Below are 12,684 nucleotides of genomic sequence, written 5' to 3'. Positions count from 1 at the left end.
TCGTTTCACCCAGACCCCAGGCAAGGCTGCCTCGAAGGACCGGCGCCACGATCAGGACAGCGGCTGCCATCTGCACCCGCACCCCCACGCGGCGAGAGGCGGCTTCCAGTTCGGGGGGTCCCCGAGCAGCCACTGGGAGTTTGAGGAGATCCCAGGCTCCTTCCGCGAGAGGTGAGGCTCATCCTGGACCGACCCCACACGGGCTCCGTGCCTGGGCACCGTCCGGGGACCAAGGGCAAGCCGTGGAGAGCAGGTGCCCCTGCCTGCCCGCGGCCGCAGGAGGGCAAGGTGCTCAGAGCCACGGTCCTCCTCCCGCAGGTCCTATTTCTCGCTGGAGGTGAAGCTCAGCTCCTCCAACGGGCTGCTCTTCTATGTCGCCGGCGAGCGGGGCACCTTCCTGGCGCTCTTCGTCTCCAACGGGCGCTTTGTGCTCCTGGCAGACCTTGGTGGGCGCCGGCTGCGGATCCGCAGCAAAGACAAGTACCGGGACCGGCGGTGGCACACGGTGAGCGGGGGACCCCGGGCTCAGCAAGGAGGGAGGACTCAACCCATCTCAGTATTCAGCTCCTGCTGCTCGCAGGGGCTTAACTCCTGCAGATTTGCCATCACTGGCCGCCTCAGATGCCCGTGCATGAGGTCAGCTCAGCTCAGCCCTTCCCTGGGCCTTGCTCCCAATTGCATGAGGGACATCCGAGGTGCCAGGGTGGCGTGCAAGCTGCAGGAGCAAAGGGAGCAGCAGCTGCACTGCTGGGGCTGGCTGAACTTCTGAGCCAAGGATGCCCAGGGACTTGCACCCACCCGACACCAGGGCCCGCTGGGCCCTTGCGGCCCTCCCTCCCCAGCACAACCCAGGGGCTCTCCCCAGCCCAAGCAGCATCCTCTGCACCAAGAAATCCCCAGCACTAACCTCTGGTCCCTGCAGATCTTCTTCAGCCGCGACCAGAGCCGAGCCCAGCTGGTCATCGATGGGCTGCGAGCCCAGGAGGCCGCCGTGACCGCCGCAGGACACTTCCTAGCTCGGACCCCCTTCTATGTGGGGGGAACGCCGGCCGGGATGGCCCAGGCTCACATCCCGGTAAGGGGTCGGCGGTCCCATGGCGTCGCTCCACATGCATCGTTCCTGGCCCCTCCACGCTCACTCCTGCGGCCTCTCTCTGCAGGTTGCTTCTGCCTCCAGCTTCGACGGGTGCCTGAGGAACCTGCAGCTGGACGGGAGGCCCATGGGGCCCCCCTCGCGCACCGTCGCGGTGAYGCCGTGCTACGAGGGAGCCCAGGAGAGCGGAGTCTTCTTCTCTGCAGAGGGCGGGTCCATCATCCTAGGTACCCACAGCAGCCTGGGCTGGCCCCCACGGCCCCCGGCGCTCTGTGGCTCTGAGCCAGCCACCGACGGGGAGGGACATGTCTCATAGGAGGCCCCTTGTCCCTATCCTCCTCCTCACCAGTGACATTTTCCTTCCAGCTGACACAGTGGCGACTGGGCAGGACTTGGAGGTGACACTAGAGGTCCGTCCCCGCAGCACCTCCGGCCTCATCTTCCACATCGGCACAAGGAGAAACCCCCACCTCCAGCTGTACATGGACGAGACGAAGGTAGCGGGAGGGTGGCCCAGCGGGTGCCCAGCCAGCTCCCAGCTCTACACAGCCCCTCCGGAGCTGGGAGAAGGAGGGGTGACACCAAAGCTACCCCACTGCACTGGGGCTTCGCAGGGGGAGCCTGGCCAGAGGGACATGGGGAGGGTCCCCATTTCCCAGCTGCACCTTTTCTTGCAAGATGAGATGACCCTGTGGAGCAGCTGAACTTCCTGCAGGGGGAGAGTAGCAGGAGGAACCTGATCCACCAGGTTTGTCTTGCTGCCCTAGGTCACCGCGAGCACCAGCACCGGGACTGACGAGCTCTCGACATCGGTGGCTCACCCAGCTCTCTGCGACGGGCAGTGGCACACCATCACAGGTGAGGTGACAGCCAGTGCTCAGCTCAGAGCAGACCAGGCTGGAGCTCGGCTCCTGCTGCTCTGCTCCCATCTCCTAGGAGGGACCCTAGGTCCCTTCCTTGAGTATTTAAGGCCCCAGCTCCCACCTGTAAGTACTTAATTTAGGAGATTGTAGCTGCCAGTAAGTCATTTCCTAATTAGTTACCTTGCCTGGTCTTGTTAGTGCTGTCACACCTGGTGAACAGGAGGGAAGTGGTGCCTGGCCCAGGCCAGGGGATGCCCTGGGTGCCCAGTACCCTACTGCAGCCCCTGGAATAGTCCCAGCCTTCGCTTGTTCCACTATTAACGCTTTCTGCTAGGAACAAGAGCCCAGTTGCCTCCATCCTGGCTCAGTTTGTGTCCAAAGGGCTCAAACCCCACAGCTGAGATAGATTGGTGTTTTAGAGGGGGAGTGTTTTATCGCACCTGTGAGCTGCAAAACTCAGCAATTAGAGCATTTGCTATTGAGCCAGTGCTGAGGTTTGGCATGGGGCCCTTTATCTGGTGCAGGGAGGGTAACAGGCCCCTGCAGGAGGGAGGAGGTGGAATTGCTCCCTGGGTGAGGAAGCCACACTGACTCTCAATTCCTTTCTAAGTTATCAAAAGGAAAAACATAATCCAGATTGATGTGGACACAGAAAGAAACTACACAGTGGGCCCCAGCCGGGGGTCCCAAACTCCTGCACCCGGTGCCAGGGCAACATTCCACCTAGGAGGGCTGCCAGGTGAGTTGGGAGGGTGGTGGAGCGCATCTTGGCTCTAGAACAGACCACCACAAAGCCCAAGGAGTTACTATTCCTGCTTTAAGAGGCACTTAATTCCCTGCTCAGCCTCAAATGAATTCATTGTGCCGCATGCCCTTTTCTCCCCAAAACCACGGCAGTTCAAGGTGGGCTTCCCAGAGTAGCTCTTTGGGGTCCTGCAGAGCTGCAGCGGTAGCGCTGGGCTGGCAGTGGCTACTGGTTGAGGTCTCACAGCGCTTGCAGGGGGAGAGAGGTGTTTGGGAAGCCTCCTGTGATATATCTCACRCCAAAGACTCCTGTGGTTCATGGCCAGAGACATTTGGGGGAACCTGACGTTATCACACAGCCAATCAGCAAGGCCACAGGGCGAGTTAACGCAGCAACTGTCAGACTGGARCTTGTTCCAGTAGCCCCGAAGAAGCTGTGCCGCAGCCCCTGCCCTCGTGGCGCTCAGCCAGGCTTGGCAATGCCTCGCAGCAACCAGACTAATAAATACTTGGTTTTACTTTTTTCTTTTGCAGAGACGGCCAAGGCAAGCACAGTATGGCCACTGCCTCCCCTCCCTCATTACGTGGGCTGCATAAGGAATCTGCTGATTAACCGGAGCCACGTGAGCCTGCTGCAAACTGGGACTGTCAGGGGCTCAGTTGGCCTTAAGGGTTGCCCCATGCTCTAAGTGCACCTCAGTGTAAAGCCTGAAGGACAGAAAGCTGCACTGCTCTCTGGGCCCCAGCTGTTACTTACTAGATTTGATTAACAGTGGTCAAACCTACTTGATCTCCAGCAACTGCAGAGCGAGACTGCAGGTGCAAGTCTGGGGCCAAAAGCAGAGATGGGCCAGGTATCTATGGGGAAGGAGGGCAGGGGAGAAAGGTGGGAGAAGGGGGCGCTTCAGGGACCTCTCTTACAAATATAACCAAAAAGTTTGAACAGGAGATAGGGCTAACTCACTCCTTCACCAGTGGTCAAGCATCTGCAGCAGGACTCCTTCTGACACGTGGCTCGTGTCCTCTACAGAGCATGGGCAATCAGCAGCCACGCACTCAATCCTGTTCCCTTTTCCCCACAATTACAATGCATGTAGATTTTTAGTTCACGGAATACTTGAGGCTATTAATAACAGTCACGGACTGTCTTCTGCTAAAGGCTCTAGGCAGCCTCTGTTTTATAATAAATGCAATTAGGACAAACTGGATTAATTCTGTCACTTTTGTGTTTTTACAAGCAAGGATGCATTTAACCCCTAAGGTCACTGTCGGTTCACCTGCCACTGCTATGCAAAGAGCTCTGCAGGGGGGGCTTCAAGATGAAATTCTGTTTACAGAACTAGCCTCTTCTGTTCAAATTAATTCAAAACAATCAAAAAAAAAAAAAGGACAAGGCTGGAAGAACTGCTGAGGGAAAGTAGAAAGACATCACAAATGTCACACCTAGATTCATAACTCTGCAGTTACACTCAGTGCCATTAGATAGATACACTGGCAAAAGTCCTGTTGTATGAAGTAAGAAACGGTTGCTTGAAAGGGAAGAAATAAAGAAAGGTTACCTCTAAGCCTGGCTAGGTTTGAGATACGTCATTTTGCCCTCACCTGCCCTTCCAACAGTTACCTTCTGTTTGGCTTAACTCACTCCTATTCTAGTGCAGTTTTCACTTGAAATCAAAACCATTTTCTCCCAAGCCACCTAGTTCACTTGTGCACTTACACGTCATATATATATTTGTGTGTGTATATATATATATCTAGACACATGGGGACAAAATCTTGCTTCTGAAATGGACTTATAACTTATATCATTATATTGTTTTTTATGAGGGGTAAATATTGTAAAATGGGTTTTTAACATGTCTATCTTAAATGTAATTATGACCTGTTTTTAAGTTGTAGTATTAAAGATGGTCTTTGTAAATCACTGGTACATACTTTGGAATTGAATAAAATTTTATGTTACTCTCTTTCACTTGACTAGTGAAGAGCAAGTATGAGATTTATGTAGAACTGGAAGAGGAATAACCACCACCTCAGGAAATGTCACCATGGGACCCTACATTCATATTTGCCACAAGCAGTTTCCTCTCCGGCAGTGTCTCTAGGAGCGACTGCCGTAATTCCTAGCACGCTACCTGCGGTGGTAGTGCTCTGAAGTTCATGCAGTTGAACCTCATGGAGTTCAACAAAGGTGAGGGCCTGCACCTGGGACAGGACGATCCACGCAGCAGTATATGCGGGACAACAACTCGGTTAGCTGGCAGCTTTGCAGAACATGACCTGGTGGGCAAGAAGTTGGATGTGAGTCAGCAGTGCGCCCTCACAGCTACGAAGGACAACCGCATCCTGGGCTGCATTAGCAAGAGTGTAGCTGGCGGGCTGAGGGAAGTGATCATTCCCCTCTGTTATACAGCCCCCAGCCTTAAGGTAACTATCCACTACTTACTTACCCAAGTAAAATACTTTCTACGACTTACTTACTTACTTACAGCAATGCAAAGCGGCAACACAACAAAGCACAAGGAAGTAACTTCCTATTTTCCACTTATAATTTACACTTGAGATTCTATCCAACTACATATTGTTCAACTCTCAGGACTCCATCACAAGGAAATCTAAAGAACTGGGCTAGCCTGATGTCAAACGCATTAAAACTGAACTGAACTGTAAGCACCTCCACTGAAAATAAACAGCAAGTACTACTGAAGTGCATGCTAAATAGACTGAGAAACCCAATATGGCAGATAAAGAAAATTCCTTTATTTGTAGATTTATATAAGCATAATATGAAGTTAGTAATCCTACTGCAGTTGCTTAAGTTAGTATCTAGGAATATCTGTAAGGAAGAGCAAATAACTTAATCTAAACTCATATCTTCCTCTTCATCTTTCTTGTCCTTAGAGTCRCCTTCCTTTTGGTCTGACTTGACACTGTTCTGCATTGCTTTGGCAAACGCTTCTACATCTAAAAGTTAAACACATTAGTTATTTAGCTTTGCATTTTCAGGGACAGGATTCATTCTCCACAGGAGGTTAAGCTTCCTTAGTTGAAAAATAAACAGTTCCTTTAGAAAGACACTATTAATAGAGAAGACGGTTTTAACATTCATTCATATGTAGTGCATGTTTGGATACCTCTGACATCACCAGCATTTTACAGAGTTTAACACTGTGTACAGGCAGCCTAAGAACAGGTTTACTTGAGTAATGGAAGGGATTCCAAAAGCTCATCAGGGAAAATTGATACCCTCCCTCCCCTCACAGTGCTTAAGGCCCCAACTGTGCACTTATTTCAAATGAATCATTAAAGGTTCTCACAAAAGAAAGCATTCCTAAACAAGGTGACTATGACGTTTCCAGAATTTTTTGCATCTCTTTCAAAAAACCATCACAAAGCTACTCAGCACATCTCTTTGTAGAAACCTGAATTCTCTAATGTCAGTCTGATGTCAATAGCTGTATCTGCTGAAGAAAACCTGAGCCACAGTTTTCATTTTAAAAAAAGAGGAGTGCAAGAATCAGCTTTTGAAAGTTACTCAGCATCTACATGCAACAGTTACGTGCAGTGCAAAAGGGAATACTTAATCATGCTCCCAACAACACAAATACTTACCACCTTTATTTGCTGCATCTACTGCCTCTGCTGGTAAGCCAAACTGGCTCATTAGGGGGCCAAGCTGTCCAGAAGCTAAGGCAGCACTGAACATGCTCAATGCCTGTGGATTAAAGCCAACAGCATCAAATAAAGTTTGCATCATGTTTCTCCAACACCACATGGCTGCTGCGTAATAATCTAATGACGACAGCATTCTCTGTACATTTCCRTAACCTATTACGGTACGTTGACCGTATGCCCTACCTGGGAGCAGCCTCCCTCCTTTAAAAGAAATCACTGCGCTGTGGTCAGGCTCTGAACTGCCTCTTTACACCACAGGCCCTTGAGTATTTTGCAAGCATCAGGAACAATACTTGCTTTTAACCAACTAGATGGCACAGAGCCAGGATCACTGCTGGAGAAAGCACCAATTGATATGTCCTGCTAGAACGCAGACTTAGCAGCGCACCAAAACACAGTGACATAACTTCCAGCTAATTTAGAGCAGGGACAACTTGAGCGTTCATCTACCTGCAGAATACTCTGTCAAATATCCAGTGAAAAACATCCCTCATTTCTGAAGTTGTGTCTGCACAAAAGAGTTGTTATACTTTAATCTAAAGACATCTTTCTTAACCATTGAAATTTTGTATATTGACAAATTTCAGTCTGCATAGTTCAAGATGGCCTACAATAAACCAGATTTAATCTGATAAAGTAAGCCCAAACATACTTTGAATTACATAGTGTTTTAAGAGAAAAAAGGGATGTAAACACCAGCACCTCTTCTCTTCCCTTCCAGTCACTTGTGCAGTCACCTGAAACTAGTTTTAAGACAGCATAGAAGCCATTTTTTAAAAGAAAATAATGAATTTGCTATTACGTCTGCTGCAATTTGCCAGAGATGGCATCTATAATACAGAGAAAGGTAGAGCCCAATTCCAAAAGAGAAAGTAAAATATTCTAATCTGCCCTCAGGCAACCACAGAAAGGCAGGAAGAATAGCGTTGCATTAAGTCATGTCCCTCTCTGCTTCCACTTCTACAGAATAGCTTCCTACTATGCCACTAACAGTGGCAGAAACCTGAAAAAGCAGGACAACACAAGTCACCCCACGTAGGGGAGGAGAAAAGGAGAGCTGCACTTAAGYGATAGCTAGGCATCTACCTGCTGAAACTGAGGAGATGTCAGGGTATTCTGAATCTCTTCAGCTGTCTGTGGCAGAGATTCCCCTGAGGGAAGGTAAGGCATCAACCGCTCCTGAACTTCAGCATTGGCCAGAATAGGAGCCATTATCTCAGGAGTCAGAACAGTAGCCAAGTCAACTGGGAAGAAAATAAATGGTTGATTGTTAGACTATGTACAAAAAACACATTTTGCCACGTTAACCAAATGATTTTGTCAGTGGAGTACTGAAATGTATTGAGCAAATTGCCGGCATCCTTTCTTCCTCCCAATTTTGGAGCAAGATTAAGACTCTTGAAGCAGTCAAGAAGAATAGCACTCAAATGAAAAAAAGAACAAAAAAATTTAAGAGACCTTTCAAACCAATTTGGAACAGGATAGGACAGTAAAACAGCTCCAAAGGACTCCTGGATCCAAAAGCTGTCTGGTCAGAATACTGTTACCTTGCTGTCCTCCTGCTCCAGATGGCACATTCATAGTAGCTAAAATGTTCTGAAGGTCACTCAATTGAATGGGCTGGGTTGGGCTTGTGGCTGAGCTGGTTCCATTACCCGAACTCGGTACAGGACTCGGACTGGTCACAGATGCAGCCGCAGGAACAGACGGGGCAGGCGTTACACGTGTAGAAGAAGTCGTGGAAGATGGTGTCACAGCAGCTGACTGGCTGCGAGAGCTGGAAAGATAATTAGGATAACTAATCACCTGCAAAAAGAGTCCCCCCCCCCCTTAAAAACAAAACAAAACAACTTCTTTTCAAGCCCTTGCAATATAAAGGGCCACCACCGTCACCCTAGAGAGGTAATAAGCAGTCTTACCTCCCATTATATTTTCTGCTCAGTAGGCCGCAATTCCTCCCACATAAGTGGCAATTTTACATTACAAAAACATTACAAGCCCAGACCACATAGGTATCGTACCTTGATGATGAACTGCTGGTCGGTGGTCCCCCACTTCCAAGTAAACTAGCCAGCCCAGGACCCGTCAGTGCACCCAGCCCACCTTCCATAAAGATAAAAAAAGAACAGATTTAGAAACTTCTTTCTTTCTTTTTTTGCACCTCTCTGGTCCAGAGAGGTCATTCTTGTACCTGAAAGGTATTATTGGCTAAAATAAAGGAGGAGGGGGTGAAAGAACCCAGACCAACCCCTCCCCCCTTTCTGTAAATAAACAGCTCTCATTTTCTGATCTTGCATCCCTATTAGAAAAGTGTCTTAAAGATAGTTGCATGTTTTAGACATTACTCAATTTCTAGCTGTTCACAAGGATGAAATGATTTTGGTTTGTGCCATACATACACAATCATTATCASAGAATCCTTGCCCTCTTATCTACTAGTTTCCAAAAAATCCAACTTTTCTCTAAACTTTAAAGCCAAGGCCCTCAGCAGAAAGACTGTAGAGGCAACCTTTGAGTCACCATCACTGTCTTCCCCCATATACCCAGACTTCTTGCAACTTCAAATCTAATACAGAGATGCAGCAGCAGAAGAAACTGAGTCCTTAAACACTTCATAAGCAGGGCAAAATACAGACATTCCTGTGCATGAGTAAAGTGCTCCCAGCAGAACAGCGAACAGAAAAAAAACAGCAGAAAACCAACACCTGGCCTTTGAGCCAACTGTCATATGTAAAAGAAATTAGAATCACAGCTTCCTTCATCCATACTGCTAGGCACAACTACCAAGAACTTGCAGCAGCATCAAGAACATCAGCTAAAAAGAACTAGGGAATGGTTTGACTTCTAGACCCATTAGAGTTATCGGTGACTAGGATTCTTTTGAGCCATGTTGGCCAAATGCTCCATTTACCACATGCTTCCCATTCAAGGGTTTCTTATACCCCACCTAAGTAGATACACTTTCCTATACAAGCATCTGCATTCATCATCCACCTTYTGGGAACTCTCTGCAAACACAGAGGACAGAATGACAGTGCTCCATTAGCAAACACATCATTGACTGAAACTGCAGAAATCTGCAGAGGTCAGAGCAAGTACTAAGCCATCTGTCTGGTACTTGTTTGCTTGTTCACTAATCACATTGCTTCCACAGCAGCAGAAACAGCAGAGTAAGGCTAACCAGGTTATATCACATGCTACTCTACTGAGTTTGTCCTTGCTAGGAAAAGTTTACCCAGGAGCTGCAATAAAGACAGAGTCCTGAGAGATGCAAACCAGATGTAAAAGAACAATACACTACTAGAGAGAAAGATCCATCCAGTTTCACCATAACCACTGTTTGCAGACTCAAGCAGATGGTTTTCTTTGCATTACAGTAGTTAGCTTCATGTCAAGCTGTCTTACGATTAAGATGTAAAGGCATTGAAAGAAGAGCTGCTGACAGCAAGTATTGAGAGTAAGAGGAAATAAGTTTCAGGAGTCCTGTGAAGCTTCAAGAAGGAAGCAAGAAAGCCTTTTCCAAACACATCCTAAGAAGTCAGAATCTTCCAACATTTCCTCCACCAACATCAGATTTGCATTTGAAGCTTACAAAGACGCTAAGGCTAGATCCACAAAAAAGGACTTTGGAGCTTAAACACCAAACCTTTGTCATTGCCAAAGCATTCCTTTGCCTAATTCAACAGCACGGTCTGACTTCTCAGGAAACGCTCTATTGGGCTTTGCGCATGGGCAGTGTTAAGAGCAGACTGCAACAGTGACCCCAACCTATCTCTCATTCCCTTCAGAAAAACAGCTCAGTGATTCAAGCTATTCCCAGCAGTGCCCAGAAGAGAAAGCCCTAAGCCCTTCCGAGCTATAAACTGCAGCGGGGTAGGTACACTCCAGCCTTCCTCTTGAAGCCATCCTACTATGCACACAAGTATTCTCTGTATCAGAGACAACACGAGCAAGACTCTATAGCTTGATAACTGGGGTATCCACCTGGGAAAAATTCCTGTTGTTTAATCCCTGCTCCAGTGAATATTTAGGAGGAAGAAGAGGGGGAAAAAAAAGAGTGAAAGATCCAGTGGAGCAAGGAGCAGAACCTATGTTCCTTGCAGATCAAGCCCTAAGAGGAGGGCCGCGCTCTGGTTCCCTTCCTTTCCTGCATCCTTTTTTTTTGCCCCTTAGCTCATCTTTGAGGTAGGGCCTTGCTTTCTCGTGTCAAGGAAGTGCTATTCAAATCAATAGCACTACTTGAAAATATTCATCGTCAGGTAAGATTTAACCTGGCAGGAGAAAATACCATTTTGGCGTAAAGATATTAAAGCATTTTACCAAGTCCTCCTAAGCCCGTTGGTCCGATCAGCTGCATGAGCTGGTTATGGCTCATGTTTCCAAGAAGGCTTTGCAAGCCACCCTCACCTAAAAACAAAAACATTCTGAAACACAACATATTCACATAGTTTTTTCACAGCACTCCGGCTCAAACAGCAGGAGATTAATTGGCATCACATTCTGTATGGAAAAAAACAGTTTCAAGTGTTTACTGATTCATGATGCTCATAAAAGATAAATGCAACTTGGCTTCATAAAGAGGTAAGACTCCAGAGAATCTGTTGGCAACAAGAGAGATTTCTTCTAGCAGTCTTACCTTCAACCTGCACCTATTACAACAGCACATTTTATTTTGCTAAAAGCATGTTTATACTTCTTGTATTAACATCGTTCCCAACTCACCCTCCAATGTCCTCAGGAATTTCTTCCTAGGAAACTACAAGTGCTTATTTTCTAAAAAAGTTTCTCACAGTAAAGAGCAGAGAATGGACTGTACCTCCTAACGCTGATAGCTCATGGCCTCCACTCGCATTACCACCCAAAGCACCAGGCATTGGTGGATTGTTGAGATACTCATTCACTTTACGGCAGTGTTCTTCATCTTTATCTGTCTTCGGCTCCTGTAAGAAAGTTTTTATACCTTCAAGACAAACTGGAAGTTTTTTGCTTCAAAACCTACATTATTTACTTCTCACAAACCTGCATCCAGAAGAAAAGTCGTTTTGATCCTGCTTTGAATTTCAACACGTACACACGACCAGTAGTACACTGAGGTACCCTCTTGAATTCACAGTCATCAGGAAAAATAATCAAATCCTGGAAAATAAAGCAGTAGGAAGAAATGTTTTAGGAAATAATTGTTACTCCTTTTAGCCTCCCACAAAGGCCTCTGTCCTCCTCCTCGAGCCCTCTTCCCTGCTGTTCCTCAGAGCAGGAGGATTTAAACATGCCTGTCTGTCAAGCCACAGTGACATTCTCATCCTAATGTGCCTCAAGAAAGCTCTTTCAGCAATGCTGACAAAACAGAAACAAGACAACACTGTGACTTAATACCTTGAAATACAAAACTATACTTACATCTTCAACATTGCCTGAAGTCCTGTCTTTCCAGCAAAAGTGAATGAGGGAATCATCAGTTTGCTGGATGTAAACGAGGCCTTTTCTCTTGTCTGGGGTTACAGTGCTGCCTTTCAGGGACATCTTTCCTGCCCGAAATTCCACCAGGTATTTGCTGGAAGAGCCACGGGAGCCTGGCACCAGGCTTGGAAACAATGCACCTGAAGACATCCTGGAATAGAAAGAGATCAGCAAATATGACCAGAAAGCTTCCCATATTCTCTCCTCTCAATATAAGACTTTATAGAATGAACTTCGCAAAAGGAATCTGTTCCACTGGCTCCAGGAGTTGGAAAGCACTCCAAAAGCTAAAACAGAACCCCAGAAAGCAGAACGAAGAAAGGCTCCTCCATATAACTCCATTAATGACAATGAACATTTCTGCTAACACACTTGAAAATGAAATCACCTTCTCCCTGCAACTTTTTCCTTTGGTCTATATCATGGTTCACAGGATCAGCGACGTTTTAATTGCATAAAACTCTACTGTAATTCTGATCTTCGGACTCCTGCTTCAGCGACTAGTGCCAAAACTGATCTCCGTGGTTAACCTCTTCGCTACCGAACACTGTATGTCCCCAGAGCCTCATACACTGCAGTTTCTGAGCAGCACAAAGATTATGTTTCCCAAATAATTTATTTGCCAACCTAGCGTGTACAGACGTTACGGTCTTAAAACAGCAAACGATATCAGCCTAAATGACTTCGCAACTGATTTTTAAGATGCTTCTAAACAACAGTTCAGGCTTCCTCTTAGCCGCCCCCAGCGAACACCTGGCCGGGACGGGGCACCCCCAAAACACCCTCGCTCCTCCGCGCCGCGGCCCTGCACGCGAGGAGGGGCCGGGGCCGCTCCGCTCCGCAGGGCCGCGG

General features: G+C 47.5%; 2 protein-coding genes across 8 annotated transcripts in view; one reads left to right on the top strand and one right to left on the bottom strand.

The window, feature by feature from the left end:
- LAMA5 (laminin subunit alpha 5) overlaps window positions 1-3,525 on the top strand; it is a 98,985-nt gene extending 95,460 nt beyond the window's left edge. The window contains exons 74-81 of the mRNA XM_026055984.1: window positions 14-171; window positions 319-505; window positions 923-1,075; window positions 1,161-1,320; window positions 1,460-1,590; window positions 1,861-1,951; window positions 2,567-2,695; window positions 3,235-3,525. Of these exons, the coding sequence (XP_025911769.1) occupies window positions 14-171; window positions 319-505; window positions 923-1,075; window positions 1,161-1,320; window positions 1,460-1,590; window positions 1,861-1,951; window positions 2,567-2,695; window positions 3,235-3,389 (1,164 nt within the window). The 3' untranslated portion in view covers window positions 3,390-3,525. The remainder of the gene's footprint in view (window positions 1-13; window positions 172-318; window positions 506-922; window positions 1,076-1,160; window positions 1,321-1,459; window positions 1,591-1,860; window positions 1,952-2,566; window positions 2,696-3,234) is intronic.
- A 1,245-nt stretch (window positions 3,526-4,770) lies between these two features.
- On the bottom strand, window positions 4,771-12,436 carry ADRM1 (adhesion regulating molecule 1). Of its 7 annotated transcripts, none has more exons than XM_026075818.1 (10): window positions 12,221-12,436; window positions 11,773-11,983; window positions 11,395-11,511; window positions 11,192-11,315; window positions 10,696-10,782; window positions 8,397-8,478; window positions 7,923-8,152; window positions 7,462-7,619; window positions 6,313-6,415; window positions 4,771-4,980 (listed from the first exon to the last, which is right to left on the bottom strand). In XM_026075818.1, exons 2-10 carry the CDS (start codon window positions 11,980-11,982, stop codon window positions 4,883-4,885), a joined length of 1,209 nt encoding a protein of 402 aa, XP_025931603.1. In that variant the 5' UTR covers window position 11,983; window positions 12,221-12,436; the 3' UTR covers window positions 4,771-4,882. The 7 variants fall into 7 exon arrangements, with proteins under 7 accessions (XP_025931603.1, XP_025910474.1, XP_025915207.1 ...); XM_026054689.1 differs by lacking the exon at window positions 4,771-4,980 and adding an exon at window positions 5,439-5,664 and having other exon boundaries at window positions 8,031-8,152; window positions 12,221-12,435; XM_026059422.1 differs by lacking the exon at window positions 4,771-4,980 and adding an exon at window positions 5,439-5,664 and having other exon boundaries at window positions 12,221-12,434.
- Between the last annotated feature and the right edge of the window lie 248 nt (window positions 12,437-12,684).

Source organism: Apteryx rowi, unplaced genomic scaffold (genome assembly GCF_003343035.1).
Source record: "Apteryx rowi isolate R43461 unplaced genomic scaffold, aptRow1 scaffold_0, whole genome shotgun sequence".
Classification (NCBI taxonomy): Eukaryota; Metazoa; Chordata; class Aves; order Apterygiformes; family Apterygidae; genus Apteryx; species Apteryx rowi.
The sequence above is the reverse complement of the archived record's forward strand: the minus strand, read 5'-3'. Positions and strand labels throughout refer to the sequence as shown.